Source organism: Hyla sarda, chromosome 13 (assembly GCF_029499605.1).
Source record: "Hyla sarda isolate aHylSar1 chromosome 13, aHylSar1.hap1, whole genome shotgun sequence".
Classification (NCBI taxonomy): Eukaryota; Metazoa; Chordata; class Amphibia; order Anura; family Hylidae; genus Hyla; species Hyla sarda.
Window position 1 is genome coordinate 35135046 of NC_079201.1, and position 24921 is coordinate 35159966.

General features: G+C 43.5%; 1 protein-coding gene across 2 annotated transcripts; it reads right to left on the reverse strand.

The window, feature by feature from the left end:
- On the reverse strand, positions 1-24921 carry LOC130297508 (avidin-related protein 1-like). 2 transcript variants are annotated; one of them, XM_056550053.1, is made up of 4 exons: positions 24841-24921; positions 3941-4154; positions 395-509; positions 1-85 (listed from the first exon to the last, which is right to left on the reverse strand). In XM_056550053.1, exons 1-4 carry the CDS (start codon positions 24907-24909, stop codon positions 28-30), a joined length of 456 nt encoding a protein of 151 aa, XP_056406028.1. In that variant the 5' UTR covers positions 24910-24921; the 3' UTR covers positions 1-27. The 2 variants fall into 2 exon arrangements, with proteins under 2 accessions (XP_056406028.1, XP_056406027.1); XM_056550052.1 differs by lacking the exon at positions 24841-24921 and adding an exon at positions 6382-6850.

The following is a 24921-nucleotide window of genomic DNA, read 5'->3' on the forward strand; positions in this document are numbered from 1 at the left end:
TGTGGTTTGAGCAATATTTATTTGTTCTTAAACTACACCATCTATAGCACATTTCTTCTGTGGGTAAAACACATCTTCACCAATCCTATGAGGGGGGAAAAAAAAAAAAATATATGTATAGATAAATGATACATTTGATCCTTATCTTCAAACATGTAACAACTACCCTATATAATGCTTTTGCATTGATTTCTTAGTATATTTTATTGCTCCCACAAATCTCACTATGACGTTTTGTTAGCCATTAAAAAGATTCATATCCAGATGCCCAAAACAACAAGTCAGATTTCAGCTTTTTTTTTTTTTATAAAGAGGGCATGTAAAAAATGAGAAGTTTTCCTCTGCACAGGTTTTGATAAGTCTCCGCAATTGATCTGGACACTGCCTGGATTACCTGGTTGCCTTCCAGTTATCTTCTAATGTTGCCTTTGATCTCAACAACCATATTGTCTTCAGCACTGGGCAGTCTGATGTCTGGAAGCACTGACCAACCCAAGCAGTGATTGAACCTGCAGCAAGAAAATTGGCAAAATTACCATAGTCTGTTTACCATACCAATAGTCACCATCAGGACTATTATATATTCTCAAAATAGTTATTTTATTGATCATCAACGCAAGACAAATTTAAAAAAAAATGGAAATTTTAAATAAAAAAAAAATAAAGTAGTGAGATTGCAGAATCACATGGTAACACATCCAAGACATAAGTATGTTCACAGAATTATAGTACATCCAGAACATTCCTGATTTATAAGTTTTTTCTTGATGTACTATAACTCAACAGTTCTCATGTCTTTGATGTGTAATAGAGTTGTTGGGTGGCTGAGATTCTAAGAGATATGCTGGATATATTTGTATTCTATGTACTGGAGTTCCTTTTATATGCATTTCTTTGCACTACAAGGTTCTCTACTAAGCAAACCAGGGTTTGTAGGGTTAATATTTCTTACATGTCCTGCACCAACTTTTCTGCAGAGGAGATAGAGAGATAGAGAGATAGAGAGATAGAGAGATAGAGAGATAGAGAGATAGAGAGATAGAGAGATAGAGAGATAGAGAGATAGAGAGATAGAGAGATAGAGAGATAGAGAGATAGAGAGATAGAGAGATAGAGAGATAGAGAGATAGAGAGATAGAGAGATAGAGAGATAGAGAGATAGAGAGATAGAGAGATAGAGAGATAGAGAGATAGAGAGATAGAGAGATAGATCTATGGCAGGGGGTGTGACGACCGCCACGCCCCTCCCATTGACTTTTATTGAAAGGGGCGGGCTGTGACGTCACGAGGGGCGGAGCCGTGACGTAACTATGCTCCGGACCCTGTATTGCACGTCATTACGTGCAGAGCGAACTCGCTCTGTGCTGTAATGATAGCGCAGTGCCGCAGCAGGGATCCCGGGGCTCCCCAGCAGCGGCACCGCAGCAATCTGACATCTTATCTCCTATCCTTTGGATAGGGGATAAGATGTCTAGGGGCGGAGTACCCCTTTAAGGCCTGGGTATAGCCAGAGCTACATGTGCTTTTACCACGGAGACCAAGGCTATTAGACCTAGTGTGGAGTGCCACGGGGTGTGTTGTGAGGTATAAGAAGCAGATGGTGTTGCCCAGGAGTAGATGTTAACCCCTTCATGTTCGTGACACCAGGGCGTGATTTAACCTTGATCACCCAAAGGTAGCACCACTAGTCCTAGGTTAGGCAGGGGCAAATAATAGTCCAAGGCAAGGTTAAGGGTAGCTTTTACTAAAGCTAGACAGATTGTACAGTCTATACAATTCAGCCAGGATCCCAGAGAGGTGACCAGTAACATGGGGGACCTCGTAGCTTGCTGGGACTTGACAGACTATAGGTGCAGGCCACGCTGACTATAATTGACTTGACTGAAACTGATGACAGATGACAAAGATGACTTTACTTACTGACTTGTGGCAGCAATTTAGGTTGAGGCCTCCAGATGTGCTGGACCGGACCTCAGCAGTAAAGGAGAGATATTGCAGCTCATCCCCAACTTATAAAGGGGGGGCTGTGCAAGGAGCCCATAGGCTACCTGCAGGTCATCTGGTACTCTGGGTAACAAACATGTTACCAACGTCAGTGGTCCTTTACACATAATATACAGCCTATTCACATTATGGGGAACACTGCAGGAGAGCCCCGAGTATGTACAGGGACTCAACCTGACAGGACTGTAGGAGCATATCCTGCACTGGGACACCACACTAGGTTTGCTAAAGTCAGGCACACTTTACAGTTGTCATGTCTCCAGTCTAATGCTGCAAGACTAGGTTTCTACAACATCTCAACCCCAAGGAGAAAATTTCTTTCAAGAGAAGTGCTCAAGAATCAGTCCGTGGAGATCTATTTTTGTACCTACAATAGGTGCTGTTGCCAAAGAGTGCGTAAAGTGTAGTTCTTTGTTGCACCACAAGTAAACGACAAGCTACCAAGCAAGGATCTTTTTGTATTGGACTGAATGAAAGCAACAGGGACTATACCTGCAGTAGACACTCACAGTTCTAAAAGCACCTCAAGATTCTTAGAATTTTAGCCAAGTTTCTAAAACTGCCTTCATTTGACAAGAAGATTCATGGGTACACAGGAACATTTGGATTGTTCCATCATGTCATATACACACACCACAACCAATCATCATAACCCTTTGCCACTACATGTTTGTGGTAAACATTGGAATAAGCGTTATGCTGGTAGTATTACTTTGTCATGTTAAATGGAAAGGTGGTATAGCTAACCCCAGTGTTCCCTATGAACTTAACTCTTTGCAATACAACAACTCAATTGACAAAGTGCAGGAGTGAGACCTCTGGACACTTCTGTGAAACTTAACTGAACATCTTTTGTAAAGCTAATACAATACAGTGTCACAGCTTTTGGAGACAACTTTATATTTTGTTACTGCCCCTTTAAAGGTTACCTTCACAGTAGATTGACAATTTATTATTCTGGAGGTACTTTTTAGAGTGTCATTAATGCAGATGCAAATGTAGACAGATGTTAACAGTCTAAAACTACTGATAAAGGATCTTTACAGATTGCCTTATTGTGATGCAAAGTGTAGACTCTACTCACATGATATCTGAGGGGGTGTATGCCAATGTGACAGTCCAGCATCAGCTCTGACTAAGAAGTTTGTGCATTGCAAGAAGACCCCTGTTCAGCCAAATTCTTCGAGTTAGAAGTTAGCGAGTTAATTGTAGACAGGATTTTACCTTGGAAAGACCCCTGCGGTCTAGGAATAGAGATTAGAGAACACAGTGATTCGATTAGTCACGCACTTCTCGGCTCGCAGAGAAGTTCGTGACAAATCAAATCACTAAGGGGGAGATTTATCAAAACCTGTGCAGAGGAAAATTTGCCCAGTTGCCCATAGCAACCAATTAGATCACTTTATTTTGCAGAGGCCTCGTTAAAAATGAGACCAGTGATCTGATTGGTTGCTATTGGCAACTGGGCAAATTTGCCCTCTGCACAGGTTTTGATAAATCTCCCCCTAAGTTCACTCATCTCTACCAGGGAATATCAAGGCTAGGAAAAGCTAGTCCTCAAACTGGTGTAGGTCCACCCTTCTGAAGAGAGGTTGGACTAGGAACTTCTCCCACAGTTATTGGTTGTGAGGCTCATGTGACCAAGGCATCATTTATCTATTCTACAGTAATACACAAATGTTAACCCTTTACACAATACAATACAAGTTTATGTGCAAAAACCTGGAAATGCCATGGACTCCAAAGTGGTGCAGACAGTCATCTGAACAGGTGCCTAACAAATGCTAGCCAACACATATGGACAGTAGTATTCTCTATGTACAATATCTGCATTCTGAACCTGTAAATAAAGCCACTGAGGACCATCATCCAGCACCGGTTTCATTATAAGAACAAACACTCAATTTCCAGACAAGTCAGACATAAGATATCTTACCTTCTTTCCAGCTTACGGACATGGTGAAGGTTGGTTGATCTCCTTGTCCAATGAGCCCGATCAGCTTACCAGTCATCCGCTCACCAGCTGCACCGGGATAGAGCGCTACAGAAGAATGTAGTGATCCTTTGAGCTGGGACCCTTCAGCAAAAAGCTTAAGAACTGATCCCAGGGTATTCACCCAGACTCCAGTCACATTACAATGAGCTGCTTGCTAGAATGGAAAGTTATACACAGTCAGTACATCTGGATCAGAGCATAGGTTTTTCCCAACTATTACAGTATACATCACTATGACAGGTGCACACTGACAGCACGGTCACCTAGTATTAAAATGTGACCCGCGTGGCTGTAGTTCTATCAGCATTCATCCTGGTAGTCGGTTCAGATATAACAATTTTACATCTAGAGCAGGCCGATTAAAAGAGCAACTCAACCACGACATCTGAAGGTACTCCTAGAGGTGCTAGATCTTATGTTTTCAGTCTGCCTGTGGCTCATACATTCGGGTGCCCTGAAGTTAGTTTATAGAAAAACCATTACAATACAAGGTTTGGGGTGATGTTACATGGCATTCGTTAGCACTCACAATTTCCATGTTGCACAGTTTAAAGCCCAACAACAAGTCTACAATATTTACAGCCTGTTGAAAGCATAAGTCTCGTGCACAACCCATGGCAACAGCCAACTAGTGTTGAGCGGCATAGGCCATATTCGAATTCGCGAATATATGGACGAATATTCGTCATATATTCGCGAATATTCGCATATTCGTTATATGCCTGTTTTATTTTCGCACTTGCGAATATTCGCGTGTGCGAAAATTAACATATGTGAATATTTTCGCATATGCGAATTTTCCCACGACAGTCTCACACAGTAGTATTACAGCCTTCTTTACACCACACAAGCTGGAAGCAGAGAGGGATGATCACTGTGAGGTGTACTGTGAAAAAAAAAAAAAAAAAAAACGAATATTCGTAATTACGAATATATAGCGCTATATTCGCGAAATTCGCGAATTCGCGAATATGCGATATTCGCGAATAATATTCGCATTGCGAATATTCGTGAGCAACACTACAGCCAACCAAGTAAGAGCACCATTAGGGCATCTTCATACAGCAGAAATTCTGACAGAATTTACTGTCATATGATTTAAATAGTCCGCAGTCCTATTCAGACAGCAGAATTTCCACCACGGTCATACCGCAAACATAAGACCAGTCTTATAATTGTGCGGTATTCCGCAGCGGAATTACATTGAAGTCAATGGGGCTTGAATTCTGTCTTCGGAGCAGTGGAATTTCGCAATTCCACTGAACATACCCTTACAGTGATCCTACACTACGCATTTACAACATGCAATAGCTGAGTACAGTGATCCCTCAACTTACAATGGCCTCAACATACAATTGTCTTTTCTGGACCATTGTAAGTTGAAACCAGACTCAACAATGTTACGGACAGTCCAGATCTGTGAAACGTGTCAATGGCAATCAGAATGGGCATTCACTGGTAAAACACCTGTATTACTGAAGCGTATGCACTGACTGATGTCTGGTAGCGCCCCCTACAGTACAGTGAGGCATTACATGTTCTGTACACTTTACCTGTACCAGGGTTATCTGCTCCTTTGGACACCAGGTGAGGGCAACTCCATGTCACTTTTTTAGGACATTGTGTGTACTGTACAGGACCCTGACATTACAGGATCTCCATGCAGAATTCCAATCAGTTATTCTGTCTAGCAGCCATCGAAATCCTTCAGCAGTAGGACTGTGCGGACTTGTACCCTCACCATTGATGGCAGTGCAGTCTGCGCTCAATTCTGTCAAAAGTCTAAACATGTTCATTCTTTTGACAAATGAATGACAGCAGCAGAATTTTCCAACAAACTACAGTGTGAATTGGGCTGTGGAAGGCTCATTAAACACCAATTTTAGGTTTTCTACAGCAGAATTGCACAGTGAACATACCTTAAGACTATGTTCACATGGCAGATTTCACAGCTGCATTAAATCAGATTTGCATTAAAGTGGGAAAAAAAATTTAAAAAAAAAAACCACCACAACTTGTGCCAAGTTTACTATAAAAAAGTGCACAGCCTTAATAATGCACCTTTTGAGTTTAAGCTCTAACTTCACTTGCTCCAGCTACAGTGAAGAGGTTGCCTCAATGTGGAATAAAGTTGAAGCATTTTTAAGGCAGATGTTTCTTTTTAAGCACAATCCTAAACTTCACTGGGAACAGTGCACTACTGGATTTCAGTCAGTGTGCAAAAAGGGCATATTAAAAAGGCACCACAATACACTACACCTAAAGATGGGACTTTGCCAACAAAAGGGCAGCAACACAATTATAAACAATCCCCAAAGACTTTTATAGACTATATGGTGAATGCAGTGAAATTGTTCCGTGCTGATAAACAAGCCACTTACCACATCACTGGAGTAACTGGTGACAATAAACACAACCAGCATCATGCCCTGTGCACCTACAGCCCACATTGTACTTTCCATTCAGACCCACAACCTATAATGAGGCCAAGGAGCAGACATTTTTAAAGGCTGACACTAATTGGTTAATGGATTTTGTCTTGAAGATCACCTGCTTCACTGTTTAACTACTAATGAAAAAGTCCAATGTCTATTGAGGCCATGTTTACGCCTCGGAATTTCCGCTTCAGCAGAGTCCCGTTGAATTTAACAGGATTCTGCTGCGCTTTGTACACAGTGGAATTTCCGCGCCAGATGTTTTCGGCACAGAAATTCCAATTTCCGTGTCTGCAGAAAGGATGAACCTGTTCAGTCCAGACGTTATGTAGTGTGAACATGGCCTTAGAGTGAGAAGCTGCATGGATAATGTTGGGACTCCATAGCCATTCATCGCATACAATGCCTTGTGATGCATTAGTCCAGGTTGACACTGTATGGGATATTTATCAATACCTGTGTAGAGTAAAGGTTGCCCAGTTGCCCATAGCAACCAATCAGATTGCTTCTTTCATTTTTCAAAGGTCTTGTTAAAAATGAAAGAAGCAATCTGATTGGTTGCTATGGGCAACTGCACCACTCTTCCTCTACACTGGTTTTGATGAATCTCCCCCTGTGTCTCTGAAGTGGACGCTTTTAATGGCCTGAACACAGTCACTTAGGAACTCCATTCGGGTCATGTTCTACTAGTATTTGGGGACACAATAGCGCAGCAGACTACTGTTTTGTGTCCTGTCAAGTTATGTGACTTCATTCGGGCCATTTAATGGAATAGCCAAGAATGCAGTAATGTCCGCTCACCGCCAGAGGCCGATCCTTTACACACCTGTGCCAAGCGGACCCGCCGGTCCCGCCTCGGCTTCAACAGCGTATAGAAAGGAAAAGGATTGTCCGGCACCAGGTATATTCTTAAAAGATTGCTTCTTTATTCATGCCATAGCAAGGAAACAGACATAACAGGACTGAAGTAAACTGACGCATTTCGCTCTCACTTGAGCTTAAACGTAGACAGCTCAATAGGAATAGGGCCTGCTGCAGTACATACACCAGTGTTTGCCAAACAGTGGGGGACATTTATCATTGTTGTCTTTGGAAAGTCAGTTTTTTTTTTTTTTTTTGCTTATGTGAGGTTTTTTTTATGCCTACATGCAACATTCACACTTCATAAATTTACAACCACTGCAAAGTGAAAAGGTAAGGCTGTTTGCTACTTTATGTCTACCCAAAAAAGACGCAAAAAAGAAGTGCTTAGACGCACGTGCGACATTTCGTGCAAAACGCACAAAAAAAAAGGTCTAAGGCTAGGATTCCACTTGTTTTGTTTTTTGTGCAAAAAAGCCAAGAAAAACACCAATTCTGCCGCATGGCGTTTTTTTGGTCAAAAAACGCTGCGGCCAGATGTTAGCTGCAAATCAATGAGAAATCGCAAATTTCTAATTCCACTTGGCGTTTTTTCACTTTGGCGTTTTTTTAATCCTTTTGGCGTTTTTTCCCTTTTTTGGCGGTATTTTCAGCTCCTTGGCGTTTTGAATAAAACACTGTATGTCGCTCAAACCGGTGTTTTTAGTCCAAATCGTGGCTCCAATAGAAGTCTATGGGAGTGAGAAAACGCCAAGAAAAACGATATGTGGGTTTTAACTTTGACGTTTTTGCAGGCGGTTTTTAATCTTTTTTGGACTTTAGCGATCCAAAAAAGTGATGGAGATACCTGTTTTGAATAAAATTTCGTACCATTAAAAAAAAAAAAAAAAAAAAAGATACAGTAGTGAAGGATAAAATTGTATCTAATGAAATTTATATTTTTTATAAAAAATGTTTTATTACTTTTTAAACAGGGATCAATTTATGTGGGTGGGGAAATAAAAATATAGCCGACAATTATAAAAATTTATTGTGTGTGTGTTTTTCACTTTTTTCTTTATTTTTTTATTTTTTTTTAGTTAGTACTACTACTCCCAGCATGGAACACACTGTTCCATGATGGGAGTAGTAGTACCTGTACTAATAGACAGATTGCCCGCTGCAATCTTTCTGTATAATGTATGGATGCGTCAGCCGCTCTTCTATAGTCCCCTGCCCTGATGTATATATACACCTATTCATATTTCCCACAGAGAGCTGTGATTGACCAGATGGTTCCAGACAATCACAGCTCTAGGAAAATGTGCATATATACGGCCGTGCAGGGGACCATAGGAGAGCGGCTGCCCGCATCTATACATTATACAGGAGGATCACAGCGGGTGTCAGGAGTGATACCCGCTGGGATCTTTCCATAACTGCAGGCACTACTACTCCCAACATGGAGCGCACTCTGCTCCATGCTGGGAGCTGTAGTACCTGCATTAATAGACAGATCGCATTGGGTGTCAGAAGTTACACTTGCTGCAATCTGTCTATTAATGCAGGTACTACAGCTCCCAGCATGGAGAAGAGTGTGCTCCATGTTGGGAGTAGTAGTGCCTCCAGTTAAGGATACATCACAGCGAGTATCACTACTAACACCCGCTGTGATCGTCCTGTCTATAGCAGAGATGGAGCAACTGTATACAGCGCTCGCATCCCTGCTCTGTACTCCAGGCCGGCCACTCACTCATTCATATTTCTCTCAGAGCTGTGATTGGCTGTAACCATGCGGCCAATCACAGCTCTGGGTGGGAAATATGAATTAATTAAGTTCTATTTACATCACTGGCCAAAGTACAGAGCAGAGATGTGAGCGCTGTATACAGCGGCATCTGTGCTATTTAATGGACAATCGCATCGGGTGTCGGGACTGAGACCCGGGGCGATCTGTCTATTACTACAGGTACTACTATTCCCAGCATGGAACAGTCTCTTCCATGCTGGGATTAGTAGTACTACCTAAAAAACTTAAAAAATAGAGAAAAAAAGTGAAACACACACACTTTATTAAAAAATAATAAAAAGTTTGTTATAAAATATATACATTTCGTTTAATAAAATGCTTTCCATCACTGCAGCATACTTGTTTTTTTTTTGGTACACAACAAATTTTGGGTAACAAAAAAAAAACTCCAAAAGGTGACAAAAATGCAATTTCCACACAAATGAAAAAACGCCAGAAAATACGCCAGACACAGGACATTCCACTGGCGTTTTTTCAGGCGTTTTTTTAATCCAAAAAAAAAAACGCAGCACAAAAAACCAAGTGGAATCCTAGCCTTAGTAAGGATTTTGACACTGTTCCAGATAAAAGACTTATCAATAAACAGCAGTCATTGAGCTTGGACTCCCATTTTGTTGAATGGACTAGGCAGTGGCTTGGGGACAGACAACAGAGAGTTGTAGTCAATGGAGTATATTCAGAGCAAGGTCTTGTTACCAGTGGGGTACCTCAGGGATTCGTACTGGGACCCATATTGTTTAATATCTTTATCAGTGATATTGCAGAAGGTCTCAATGGTAAGGTATTGGTCTTTTTGCTGATGACACAAAGATTTGTAACAAGGTTGATGTACCTGGAGGGATAAGCCAAATGGAAAAGGATTTGGGTAAACTAGAGGAATGAACTAAAGTTTAATGTGGATAAGTGCAAGATAATGCACCTGGGACGTAAAAACCCAAGGGCATAGTATAGACTCTGTGATACAGTCCTAGCCTCAGTATCTGAGGAAAGGGATTTAGGATTAATTATTTCAGAAGACTTAAAAGGTAGGCAGACAATGTCATAGATCAGTGGGAAATGCAAAAAGAATGCTTGGGTGTATAGGGAGAGGTATTAGCAGTAGAAAGAGAGAAGTGATCATGCCGCTGTACCGAACACTGGTGAGACCTCACTTATATTGTGCACAGTACTGATGGCCGTATCTCCAGAAGGATATAGATATTTTGGAGAGAGTTCAGAGAAGAGCTACTAAACTTGTCCATGGGTTGCAGTAGAGATGAGTGAATCGAAGATGACAAACCCGAATTTGTTACGAATTTCATGAAATATTCGATTCGCAATGAATGCGAATATTGCCGTGATTCGATCGTGCGAATCGCTTCATTAAACTTCATTTTACAGCTTTCCAGGCTATTGGAGAGCTAAAATGGCGGATCCACATGTGAGTACATGGGGCAGGGGATTATGGGAGGGCGGGAAACAGCGGCGGGAATGAAGGTAGGCGGGATGACCCTGAATCACATGTGAGATGCAGCCTATCAGCATTCATTGACCCCTGTGATGTTACAGCCCTATATAATCGGCAGCCATCTTTCCTCTCTTCATTTCGTCTATGCACTCAGATGGAGAGGACGGGACTGCGTGTGTCTGACTAGCTTATACCACAGCGTTACACTGCAACTGCTTCCTGGAGACTGGTTCCTGGAGACGGCGCCAGTAGCAGTCAATAGTGTTGCTCGCGAATATTCGCAATTCGAATTTTATTCGCGAATATCGCATATTCGCGAATTCACGAATATTCGCGAATATAGTGCTATATATTCGTAATTACGAATATTCATTATTTATTTATTTTTTTTCACAGTACACATCACAGTGATCATCCCTCTCTGCTTCCAGCTTGTGTGGTGTAAAGAAGGCTCTAATACTACTGTGTGAGACCGGTGTGCGAATTTTCGCATATGCGAAAATTTGCATATGCTAATTTTCGCTTATACTAATTTTTGTATATGCAAATTTTTGTATATGTTAATTTTCGCACGCGCGAATATTCGCATATGCAAAAATAAAACGAGAATATTCGCGAATATGCGAATATTCGCGAATATGGCGAATATTCGTCCATATATTCGCGAATATTCGCGAATTCGAATATGGCCTATGCCGCTCAACACTAGCAGTCAATTAGTGCGGACTGCGGGTGGGAAAATCAGCTACTCGGCGGTGTGGCAGTTTTTCAGGCATCCGGAGGAGGTTCACGTAGCCACATGCAAGATCTGTTGGCAGAAGCGTGGCCAGGGTCCCAATGTCGACACCACGGCCCTGCGTCAACACATGCTTCGCCACCATAAAGCGGCCTGGGAGAACCGTGGCTCCGATGTAGTGGTCTAGCCTGCTGCATCACCCAGTGGCCATTCGCTCCCTCCTTCATCCAGCCAATGCTCCACCACCTCAGCCGAAGGGAGCTGTGTGTCAAATCCTCCTTCTGTCGCTCCAGATGCTCCTGCTTCTCCTGCTTTTAGTCAGCCATTCTGCCAACAATCCATCGGCGAAGCCATGTCCAAGAGACAACAGTATGCGCTCACTCATCCAACGGTGCAGAAGTTGAATGTGCTCCTGTCCAAGTTGCTGGTGCTGCAGTCCCTCCCTTTTCAAGTGGTGGACTCTGCACCTTTCAGAGAATTGATGGCTTGTGCCGAGCCGAGGTGGAGAGTCCCAAGCCGTCATTTCTTTGCGAAGAAGGCAGTACCAGCCCTGCATAAGTTTGTACAAGAGAAGGTGGGCCAGTCCTTGAGCCTGTCGGTGTGTTCAAAAGTGCACGGCAGCGCCGACGTGTGGAGCTGTAACTAGGGGCAGGGACAATACTTGTCTTTTACGGCCCACTGGGTAAATGTGATTCCTGCAAAGCCACAACAGCAACTTGGACAGGTCACACCGCTTCCTCCTTCACGCTCTCGCTCTCAGGCAGTTGGTCCTGTTACAGTGTGCGACGCCGCCTCCTCATCCTCCACCGTGTCCTCGGCATCCACTGCACGTCCAAATCTCGGTGGCCCTTCATCGTACCATGTGTGTAGGGCATGGCGGTGTCAAGCTGTTCATCACATGGTTTGCCTTGGCGAACGGAGTCACACAGGGGAGGAACTACTAAAATTCATTCGTAAAGAAATCCGAGTATGGCTTACTCCACGAAATCTGGAAATGGGAACCATGGTGACCGACAACGGGAAGAACATCGTGTCCGCGCTGCAACAAGGAAGTGTGAAACATGTGCACTGCATGGCACACGTGTTGAATCTGGTTCTCAAGCACTTCCTCAAGTCTTCACCCCATTTGCAAAACATCCTGAAAATGGCAAGGAAACTGTGCATGCACTTCAGCCAATCGTACACCGCCAAGCACACCTTCCTTGAGCTGCAGCGTCAGAACGGTATCCCACAACATAGTCTTATTTGTGACGTTGCCACACGTTGGAATTCCACCCTCCATATGTTGGACAGACTATACGAACAAAGGAAAGCCATCACCGATTTCTTGATGATCCAAGCAGATAGGACTACTCCCCTGTGTAACTACAATGTGAACCAGTGGCAGCTCATACGTGACACCTGCCGTTTGCTGAGGCCCTTTGAGGAAGCCACATTATTTGTAAGTTTCCTGGATTACGCCATGAACGGCGTAATTCCACTCCTACATTTCCTACAACAAATGATTGAAACGATGGCTGGTCACGGCAATGGAGACGTTGCGCCTACATCTCAAGACTACATGAGCCCTGTGGGGGCTGAACTGGAGGAGGAGGATGAGGGGCAGATTGGAGCACAGTTTAGGTTGGATGAGATGGCCGGTGTTTCTAGTTATTGGACAGGAGAGGAGGAGCAGACAGAGGAGCTGGAGGGTTATGAGAAAGGCGAGACAGAGGACCCAGACACACCATGGCAGTATGCAGTGGAGATGGAGGCAGGTAGTCCCTCCGAGTCACTGGCGCAAATGGCACGATGCATGAACAGTTGCTTGCGTAGTGACCCCCGAATTGTCAAAATTAGTCAGCGGGATTTCTTCTGGATCTCCAGCTTATTAGACCCTCGCTACCGTCCCAGAATGGGGGCCTTTTTTACACCCACTGAGAGGGAGGACAAACTGACCTACTACAGAGAGATTCTACGTAGTCAGTTGGCCGATGCCTATCGGCCACCTGGTCCATCCACTCGCAGGTCTGACTCGGGGGACCCTCTGCGCTCACCTTCCACTGCCATGGCTGCTGGGGAGGGGAGGGGTGGCAGGAGCAGTACCAGCTCAATCAGCAGCAGCCTGAGTCTACAGTCGCTGATGAGTAGCTTTCTTCACCCGCATAGTGAAGCAACTCATCAGCAGCAGGTAGACATGGAGCAGGACCTGAACCAGCAGGGGGTGACATACCTTGACATGGCCATGCCAACAACCATTGAAGATCCGCTGGACTTCTGGGCAGCCAAACTAGATTTATGGCCGCAACTAGCAGAGTTTGCCCTGGAAAAGCTGACCTGCCCGGCCAGTAGTCCCTCTTTGGTACTGCGATTGCCTGCTCCTGGCTCATCCTGTGTCTTTCAGGAACTCCTTGCCTCACAGATGCTTCGGGCCTTGGCCCTTTTATTTTTGGATGTTTAGCAGTAGCTAAATACATGCTTAATGCAAATTTCAACATTGATCTTTAAATGAAAGGGGTTAGGAAACCCTCTTGGGTACTGCGAATGCTTGCTCCTGGCTCATCCTGTGTCTTTCAGGAACTACTTGCCTCACAGATGCTTCGGGCCTTGGCCCTTTAATTTTTGGATGTTTAGCAATAGCTAAATACATGAATAATGCAAATTTCAACATTGATCTTTAAATGTAAGGGGTTATGAAACCCTCTTGGGTACTACGAATGCCTACTCCAGGCTCATCCTGTGTCTTTCAGGAACTAATTGCCTCACAGATGCTTCGGGCCTGGGCCCTTTAATTTTTGGATGCTTAGCAGTAGCTAAATACATGCTTAATGCAAATGTCAACATTGATCTTTAAATGTAAGGGGTTATGAAACCCTCTTGGGTACTGTGAATGCCTGCTCCTGGCTCATCCTGTGTCTTTCAGGAACTAATTGTCTCACTGATGCTTCTGGCCTTGAGCCTTTAATTTTTGGAAGTTTAGCAGTAGCTAATACATGTTTAATGCTAATTTCAACAATGATCGTTAAATTCTCGGCGCTCTGCCAGGGCTGTAGCCTACCCCGCCGGGGCCGATCCGAGCACCTCACTAAACCATCCAATCGGTAGTAGAGACAGGCAGTGTGTACAAAGGCCAGGGACTTAATGAACCCGAGCTTATGACCTCACTTAGTTGTAATTCTTCTTTCATGGCAAATAATTGCAATCCCCGATCCCTATCACGAACGGGGTTAAGCGGGCTACCCGCACTTGTGGGTGAAGGATAGACATACACTGGTCCGTTCAGTGTAGCTCGCATGCAGCCCCGGACATCTGAGGGCATCGCACACCTGTTATTGCTCAATCTCACGATGGATCGTGCAATGTAAGGGGTTATGAAAGCCTCTTGGGTACTGCTGATGCCTACTCCTGACTGCTCCTGTGTCTTTCAGGAACTACTTGCATTCATGATGCTTCTGGGCTTGGGCCTTTAATTTTACGATTGGTGAAATAGATACATACATGCTTAATTAAAATTTCAACATTTATGGTGCAATGTATGGGGTTATTAAACCCTCTTGGGTAAATTTTTTTTCAAATTTTATGTTGATTTTCTCAGTAATAAACTTGAATTTTCAAGAATAATAACACCATTGAAAGCTTGTTGTGTGTGATTCTTTAATTAAAATTGTCAAAAATAATACGGAGATGGATGAACTTCTTTATTTCAGAAAACATTACTTTAGACAAGAATGTCTTTTTGTGGTCCACTGTCCTGCATTATAGAGTCTTCTGGATTCTTGGATCTACACTTCTTCTTAAACAAGGGTACAAAAAAAAAGGGCCAGTCAGGGCAATGGAGATGTTGCGCCTACATCTCACAGCGACATGAGCCCTGTGGGGCTTGTTGGATTTGGTCCTTCGTACCCACACACTGGGGTCCGGGACCCTCAAAGTTTGATTTAAATTTCAAATAAAAAAATCTGACATTTCAATGGTCTCCAACTCCAGGCTGTGTCATTCAGGCAATATAAAGTTTACTGATGGCGCTGCTGGGCCTGGGTCTGGGAATTTCAAATTTTCTCATAGGTAGCACCCGCTATCCAAATTCTTCTTCAAAAATTTCTAAAATTGTTGTGTTTTTTGGGGGGGATTGTGAAGCCCTGGTGTGTACTCATGGATCAGCCAACTCCAGGCTGTGTCATTCAGGCAATATATGGTTTACTGATGGCGCTGCTGGGCCTGGGTCTGGGAATTTCAAATTTTCTCATAGGTAGCACCCGCTATCCAAATTCTTCTTCAAAAATTTCTAACATTGTTGTGTTTTTTGGGGGGGATTGTGAAACCCTGGTGTGTACTCATGGATCAGCCAACTCCAAGCTGTGTCATTCAGTCAATATATGGTTTCACTGATGCCGCTGCTGGGCCTGGGTCTGGGAATTTCAAATGTTATCATAGGTAGCACCCGCTATGCAAAATCTTCGGTTTAAATTTCTAAATTCATCTTTTAATCTTAGGGATTGTGAAGGCCTAGTGCCTACTCATGCTGCTGGCAACTCCGGGCTGTGCCATTCATCCACTATATGGTCTCCTCATGCTGCCAATACCTCCACGCTGTGTCATTCAGCCACTATATGGTGTCCTCATGCTTCAGCCTCATCCAAGCTGTGTCATTCAGCCACTATATGGTGTCCTCATGCTGCCAACACCTCCACGCTGTGTTATTCAGTCACTATATGGTCTCCTGACATTGATGCCACCACCAGGCTCTGTCATTGTGCTGCTGTGCGGCAGTGATTCTAAAAGCGATGCCGGTAATCTGCATGTTATTCTGAATAACAGTATTATTTCACTACCCCAGTACACTCCATATGCGTTTTAGAACACAGAACAAGTGTTCTATACCCCTATTGAGGCTGTCTGTAGGCTAGAAATAGCCTTTTTTAATATAGATTTGCCGTGAAAAAATTCAGATCGAAACAAACTTTTAAAGTTCGCTCATCTCTATGTATAACCTAATAGTAATATATTATTTCCTTGCCTAATTGCACTTATCAGGTGAATGCACCTGGGACTTGTTGTAATTTCAATAAATGTTGTTCTCAAGTTGAACCAGATGTAACTGGTTCTTGTACACGAAAAATTTAGCTTTATGCACGTGTACATAAAAAAAGAAAAAATAGGTGTTGTAGTAGTTGTAAGTAGGTGGCTCTCTCAGCTCCTCTGAGAGTAACATTCCTGTCACCCCTCACTAACACCTTCTCAAAGGTAGACTCAGGGTAAACCACCCTTAAGGTACCAAGACTGACCTTCCAAATAGTACCTGTACACATAGTACATCAAATAATCACTCAAGTGTACTTACCTCACTCTAACTTAGTACACCAAACAAAAATATCTCACATTCTAAGTAACTAAAAGACAAAACTTTATGGATTGTAGCCTATGTTGTTATTCAATTACTGCCACTTTTATGTACACTAACTTTCTTATCTTTACTTGTTCAGGATGCTCTTCCTGGCCAGAAGGCGCTCCTGGAAGCTAAAAATTATACACGTATTCAAAAAGGTAACCTAGGTAAGGTTTATCTGTTGAGTTCTAGGGATAAGAGTGTGTAGCCAATGGACCCTAGTAGCTAGTTACTGGTAGACAGCCACAGGCAAGCCAGTATAACTTCAGTGTACTAAACATGTAACAAATGTGGTAAAAGAAAAGAAAAAGCGAGATTTATAGTCAAGTGAGATTTATAATGTTTCTAGTCAGTCAGAGAAAATAGAAAAGAAAAGAAAGTGAGTGAAAGTGTTAGGATGTATCCAATGTCTTATAGTGTCATCCTGTCACTAAATTCGTGAACAGCATAATCCTGTTCGTGAGTTCATCTGTATTTATGTTTGTATCTCAAAAGTTAAATAATCTTGTTGTGTTCATACAGCCTGAATAATGGACATTTGAAAAATTATGCCTGGGACTGTTAAAAAGCAACTGTTGCACTTCGTCCCTCTACCTTAGGGGACAGACGTCGAGGTCGACTTATCTTAAGTAAGGGGGTTTGTGGTGTCCTGGTACCGTATAGTATACCGTACCTTGTATGGTGGTCCCCAAATCCAGAGTTACTTCGTTCCGGTAGGGTCCTCCTGGTGGGATAGCCCCTAGTCACCTCCTCCTTCTTTAATTTTGTGATGTTTGTGTGTGTGTATTTAATTGTGTATATAGTGTCGCAGGACCTTCGGTTATGTGACTAATGTTAATTTTTTTAGGGTATGCTAAAGGACCTTCCTAGGTCACGTGTGTGGTCACATGTTTAGACCATAATCCCTTGTGTAAAGTGACTGACAGATGGTATGGACCAATGAGCTCAAGGCCAGCCCCTGCCCATCTAAGGGAGCTGCCAGCCAATCCTCAATCTCTTGGGTTCCAGACTAGCAGAGAGGAGAGATCCGTGAAACTTTCAAAGACAAGACCATACCGCAACTTACCAAATCGTGAGTTACAATACAACTCCCCGCTTAAGTCTGTGTGACTGCTGGACCTAAACTCAACCCCCTAAATCCAGCTGAACAGTGCATATAAATCTCCTGAGCTTAAAACTCACAAGGTCCCAATCAACTGTCAGGATCTTAATAGACTCTTCTTGTACAAAGACTGTTCCTGTTTAACTCTGCATAAAACCTGCAGTAAAAGTTCCAACAGTTCTCTGAAACCTCCGGTTGTGGACAATCATTTATTATCCCTCCCTATCGCTCTTGGGACGGGTGGCGATAGGACAAGTATCTACAGAGGAGCCCTCACCCTGGCGTCACGAGTGTTAAGGGTTAACCAAACACTGTACAGTCACTGCACAGCTACACCCCATATACCCTACACCCCCACAAGCTTACCACAGTTATGGTTAGGAAACTGTTTCACAAAATCAAGAAGTTCCTGGAGTGGATTAGTGTTATTATGGGTAGTGGGTGGATTGGAGAAAGTATGAACCAGTGCTATAACCTGATTACTGTGCAGTTTGTGCATGATGGGATGCTTCATAACGGACGGTTTAAACTGTGAGTGAATGGATTTGGCAGACCTGTCAGAATGGATGTTGGTGTGATGTGAGGGAGACTGTCTGGTGTGAGGGAGCGTACCAACCACGATGGGGTTTAGTAATGGTATGGGTGTCCAGAGTGACATGCTTGCGTGTAGGCGTATGGTCTCTGGGTGTGTTGTTTAGGTTGCGATTATAGGAGGACATTTTATAAGACCTAAAAGTAATGACGATTATGGTTGTGAGTTTTTGTCTTTTGTGCATAAGTGTTATGCCCAGACGAGGTTTTGTTGTTTGTATTTGTGTTATTATTTAAATTTTTAAGCCAGAATTTAACATTATTAGCCTGATAGTCTAGGCGTTCTCTGTTCAGTTTATTACGTTTTTTTCTGCATGATATCCTGTTCCAGATTGTGGATTTTAGTATTTTAGTATGTACTGAGTGCCATTCATCATATTCTGGCAAATGCTGTATATTAGAGAGAGCAAAAATACACACATCAATTTTATCAGAGACAGTGTTCACAATGTTATCCCTTTTGGCTAACAGAAGATTAAGGAGAGTGGAAGAACAGAACTCCAAAGCTTTTTCCCAGTCATTGCAAAAGGGTGCATCCTCCTTAAATGAAGGGGAAGGTCTTAGTCATAAACCCCTAGGGATCATCTTCTCAGCTATATATATTTTCAAGAAAGAGCTATCAAGTTGGTGTTGAGTCTCTTCTGCGAATAGTCTTTCTAGTTCAAAGACTAAGTTCTTCATTTTCTCAAAATCAGTAATAGCAAAAGTGGCTGTAGTGATATTGTTGGTCCTTTCAGTGTAGTTTTTCTTGGGCAAGGATGATATGAGGCTATCAAACATCAGGGATCTTTTGTTGAGCCTTGTCGTTGGGTGGGTAGTACCAGTCACCTCGGTCATGGCACGTTACTGCGAACGGCCACTGTAACTAGAAAGAAATGGAAGGAAAAAAAGACCAAAAACGGCACCTCGTGTATTACCCTTATACTTGGGATGAATAAAAGATGTGGGAAACCTACGGGTCTTATAGGTGGCTGCTCACCTAAGAAAATAGAGAAAACGCATATCACCCCGTGCTGGGGGTACTCACTGATGTCCAAGAGGCTGCTAAACCGGAGGTCGCAGGAAGCAAGTACTCGCTTGTCCTGAAGAAATCATCAAGGAGAGAGGTAGAAAGACCTATGCAATCCAGGCGCTGCCAGCTTGGTCATCAGTCGGTAGAATAAGACCAAAGGATACCTTCAGTTATAGACACAGTAGTTTATTGATATAAAAAGAAATAAAAGACAGATGACACATTTTGAGGGGGGAACCCCTCTTCCTCAGATAAGTTAAACAGACACAAAAAGGGCTCCAAAAACATAAAAGGCAGCATGGCCAAGATGTGGCATGTTGCAGATGTTAGAAAAAAACTCATAAATTACATAAGCATAGTTGTTGAAGCAACACAGTCATGCATATACCATCACATTGGGACACACAGGCATCACATATTTTATAGAAATGTTTAAAATTGCATTAGAACAAAGGTGTCATTCAGGTGCCGAAGTAACCTCTCTAAAATAGAAATAGAAGCCCTAAGAAATCTAGCCAATAACCTTGATTTACTAGTTCGCCCCGCAGATAAAGGGGGTGGGATCGTCCTCCTTAACCTTGCCAACTACATCACTGATGCAAACCGCCTATTATCCGATACTCAATTTTACAAAACCATGCAACATAACCCTTCAGTACAGTATGTACAAGAATTAAAGGATTTAGTCGGATTTAGCAAGGGGTTCAAAATAAAAAAGAGCATGATTATTGTCAGCACCAGCGGGGTTAACAGGTGCTGACAAGGTGTTGTTTGCTAGGTTGCCGGGTTATGCCCTGCTGCCTGAGTGGCTGGCTACTGATTGACCACATGTGCATCTCCCTTTATAACCAGGCTTCAGACACTGGGAAGATACCTGTGAAAGCGGTCATTACCTGAGTAGCTAGCATTCCCTTATTGCATTGTATACCCGGCAACTTGACTTCTGGCTTCTTATCTGACTTCTCTTTGGTTATAGCGATTCGGCACCTCTTCCCACTCCTGGCTTGACACGATTTGACTGACATCGGCTTTATGTGTGTATGTTTAGTTTGTCTTTGTTAGTTGCGTGTATCCCTGTTGCTCCTGACTACAGACAGGATTGTATTTTATTGTGTTGACATTTGACTCCCCTCACTTATTTAGGAAGGGATTGTCGACCAGTTTCCGACCTATCGTTTAGGATGGGCGGACAAGTAGGCAGGGACAGGAGCGCGGGTGAGCTTAGCGAGCACTCCTTCCCTGCCCATACTTGACAATTATACAACGGGTTCTAAACCAGCTCTGACATTTTTGCACTACTTGCCTAAAATACATAAAAATACGGACAAACCCCCAGGGCGCCCGATCATATCCGGCATTAACTCTGTATCAGCTAACCTTTCCCACTATTTAGATACAATTCTACAAAAATATGTATTCAACTTAAAATTTCATTTAAAATTTTTATTAACTCTATTTTAAAAACCATATGGAAAACAGGTTGTATTTTGGTCACAATGGATATCACTTCACTGTATACAGTTATTAACCATGACCAAGGTATTGACACAGTAGCATCAGTAGCTACATACCACAAGCACAGCGTGATTTTATCCTGAAGGGGCTCAGATTTATACTTACCCACAACTATAATTCCAATTGTTGTGAACAAAGCAAAATCCTCAAAGCCAGGTTTAAAGCTAAAAAGTACCCTATCACCCTAGTAGAGTCTGCGTTTGAGAGAGCTGATAAATTATCACAATCCGAGTATCTTATGAAGACCACACCTATTGATAATTCTGCTGATGATAACTGGTCCCTAAATTTTGTCAATACTTATACTAAAGAAAACAGGCAAATTAAGGACATTTTACGAAAACACTGGGCTGCACTTTTAAGAGATCCTTTTTTGCGGGACGTTCTTCCTCCTAAGTCTGCCATAACATTCCGCAGAGGGAGAACTTTACACAATACTATTGCACCTAGTAGGCTAAGGTCCTCTAAAACAGGTGTCTCTACTTTTCTTTCTACTACCAGTTCCTATAAATGCTCTGTCCCAAGGTGTTAATGTTGTGTGAACATCATGAACAAGTGCAAAAATTTCTCATCGAGAAACACAGGGGAAACATTCAATATCAAATCCTTCATCAATTGCTCTTCCCAATACATTATTTATCTTCTGGAATATCCCTGTGGGCTACAGTATGTGGGACGCACCATTAGGTGTCTGAAAGAGAGAGAATCAATAAACCTAGAAGTAACACTGCCAATGGTTTTTTACTTCACAGTGTATCAAGGCATATCACACAGTATCGCAATTGGGACTCATCCCTATAGAAATGGTATCCAAAGATGATCCGCAAAGATTTAATACATATCGAAAAAGAGAGAATTTTGGGATTTATAAACTCCAAACGCTGGTACCTATAGGTCTCAATGAAATCACTGAATGCAATTTTTAACCCTGACCCATTTTTACTGCTTCGTGTACATTCATAATTTCCCTTCATTCCCTCCCTATATACTTATATATCTAATTATTCATTTCACCAAGGGTTTTTCCTCTACTGTTTTACATTTTTTTTTTTATAACTATCTCGTTCTCTTGTATGAGATCCTTCGTACAGCTGATACCTACCACCATATGGTCCCGTATATAATCACATTTTGTATACAGATCTCTGCACAACTGGTGTCTGCTGCCATATAGTCCTGTATATAATCACTTATATAGTATATAGATCTTTTACAGTATACTGGTCTGTGTATAGTGGTTTTATTTAGTATAGTATGGTGGTATTATCCAGTTATTCTGTGGTTGTATATATTTACTCCTTGTATACTGGTATTACTGATCATGGAAAATTATTTTACCTACTGTAAGTTTTTCTTATATATCAAATTTTGTTTATTTTGTGTGTAGGGCTGGTGGAGGGATTTGGGTAGAATAGAGGCAAAAGTGTAACCAGCAGCAGAGCATCGCAGGGTCCCTTACTTTTTTGGTCCAGGGGCCCTGAGTGTTGTCAATCTGCCCCTGCTTTCTAATATACTTCATAAGAAAATGTTATTTCCTTTTTATAGAATTCATGGCTTGTAAAAAAAAAAAAAGACCACCAGGAGTCCCCATACTATCTAGAACATAATCCTGTCTAACTACAACATCATCTTTGTTAGGAAATGAGGGTAGGAATAGCACTCCTCTGTGATCATGAAAACAGAGAAGAGGGAGTTACAGGGCAGCCTGTAGCAATTGGATGAAGAGACACAGCACAGCACAGTAGACTGAGAGAGGAAGATAAGTCATGCAGAGTAAGGACAAGCCCTCTTTAACCCCTTAACGCATATGGACATTTATGAACGTCCATAAGCATCTCCCGATGTATGACGCGCGCTCAGCAGGTGCAGGGCCAGATTAAGGCTGCCTGGAAGACAGAGTACTTCATTATAATGCCCCGCCCCCCGACAATTAGGTGCAGTATAGTTCCCCCACATTAGGTTGGCAGTATAGTTCCCTCACATTAGGTTGGCGGTATAGTTCCCCCACATTAGATGCAGTATAGTTCCCCACATTAGGTGCAGTATAGTCCCCGCACATTAGGTGCAGTATAGTTCCCCGCATTAGGTGCAGTATAGTCCCCGCACACTAGGTGTGCAGTACAGTTCCCCCCACATTAGGGGTGCAGTACAGTTCCCCCACATTAGGGGTGCAGTACAGTTCCCCCACATTAGGGGTGCAGTACAGTTCCCCCACATTAGGGGTGCCGTACAGTTCCCCCACATTAGGGGTGCCATACAGTTCCCCCATATTAGGGGTGCCATACAGTTCCACCACATTAGGGGTGCCATACAGTTACCCCACATTAGGGGTGCAGTACAGTTCCCCAGCATAAGGGGTGCAGTACAGTTCCCCCACATTATGGGTGCAGTACAGTTCCCCCACATTAGGGGTGCAATACAGTTCCCCCACATTAGGGGTGCAGTACAGTTTCCCCACATTAGGTGCAGTACAGTTCCCCCACATTAAGTGCAGTACAGTTCCCCCACATTAGGTGCAGTACAGTTCCCCCACATTAGGTGCAGTACAGTTCCCCACATTAGGTGCAGTATAGTTCCCCACATTAGGTGCAATATAGTTCCCCCACATTAGGTGCAGTACAGTTCCCCACATTAGGTGCAGTACAGTTCCCCACTTTGGGTGCAGTATAGTTCCCCCCCCATTAGGTGCAGTATAGTCCCCCCACATTAGGTGCAGTATAGTTCCCCACATTACGTGCAGTATAGTTCCCCACATTAGGTGCAGTACAGTTCCCCACATTAGGTACAGTATAGATCCCCCACAGACATACAGCCTTCAGCCATATACAGTGTATGGCTGGAGGCTGTATGCCTGTTTACTGCCCCAGTGTTCCGACCACCACTCCTCCGGTCCGGGGTCATGATCTACTGCGCTACCTCCCAGCTTCCCCTGCGTTTTTAAGGTTAACGCAGGGCCACAATGAGGCAACCGGGACATCATTGTGTACTGAAAAGATTTTTCGGGACACAGGGATGTCCCGAATGTGACGGGGGCCCCCTGCGGGTACGGGGCCCGGAGCAGGCGCTCCAAGAACCCCAATGATGATCTTGCCCTGAGCAGGTGAGCGCTCATCATAACAGGTGGGTCCCGGGTGCTATAAACAACCAGGACCCGTGGCTATTGCCGGACATCGCCAATCGGGCTGATGTCCGGCATTAACTCTTTAGACACGGCGATCAAAGTTGATCGCCACTTCTAAAGTGAAAGTAAAAGCTTCCCGGCAGCTCAGTCGAGCTGATCGGGACCATCGGGGTAAAATCGCAATTTCCCAATCAGATAGGACGCAGCAGAAGGGTCCCTTACCTGCATCCTGCGTGTCTGAATGGCGATTGATTGCTCCAAGCCTGAAATCCAGGCTTGAGCAATCAACCTCCAATAACACTGATCACTAACACTAATAAAAGTTTGAATCACCCCCCCCCCTTTTCCCAATAAAAGAAAACAGTGGGGGGCGGAGCTTGCGGACAGCCGAAGAAGACGTGAAGAGCCTCGGCTCCTGCACAGGGACACCTTCTCCCTAAATTCCTACCCTCTTACCCGGACCACCCTGCCCAGAAAACCCCAGGGGCTTGTTCCCCACCTTCTAAGGAGCGCTCTAATACCATTTACGGCCGTCTGCACTATCCAGGACCGGAGATCTGACGCTGGTCCTCCCCGACCCTGTCCTCTAGCAGCGCGGGAACGCCATCTTCTCCCTGCAGGGATCGGGAGGACGGACGCTGCTACAGCCGACCAAGCTCCCCGAAACATCTGTGCCTTCATTCCGGCACATACAGGTACCTTCCTCCCCTCCGGAGACTGGATTGCCGGCGGGCAGAGGCTCTCTTGTGGCGCTGCCCTGCTGCTGTGCGATCTCTATCCACATCTCTCCCCACATTCAAGTCAGCCCATGTGGCTGGGGAGTCTCCACTATACCACCCACCAGTGAGGGGAAGTTAAAGTGTTACCTGCACCAATGGATTGTGCCTGAAGGGGTGATTAATGCCCTGGTCTTTCCACAGTGTGTATTCCCTCATTAAATGGCAAAA

Bases quoted from the DNA above. Each gene is read 5' to 3' on its own strand.
- LOC130297508 (XM_056550052.1), bottom strand. From the start codon at position 6,462: ATGGAAAGTACAATGTGGGCTGTAGGTGCACAGGGCATGATGCTGGTT. The intron at 4,155-6,381 runs GTAAGTGGCTTG...TTTCCATTCTAG, and splicing joins CCAGTTACTCCAGTGATGTG to CAAGCAGCTCATTGTAATGT. The intron at 510-3,940 runs GTAAGATATCTT...TTCTTGCTGCAG, and splicing joins GTCCGTAAGCTGGAAAGAAG to GTTCAATCACTGCTTGGGTT.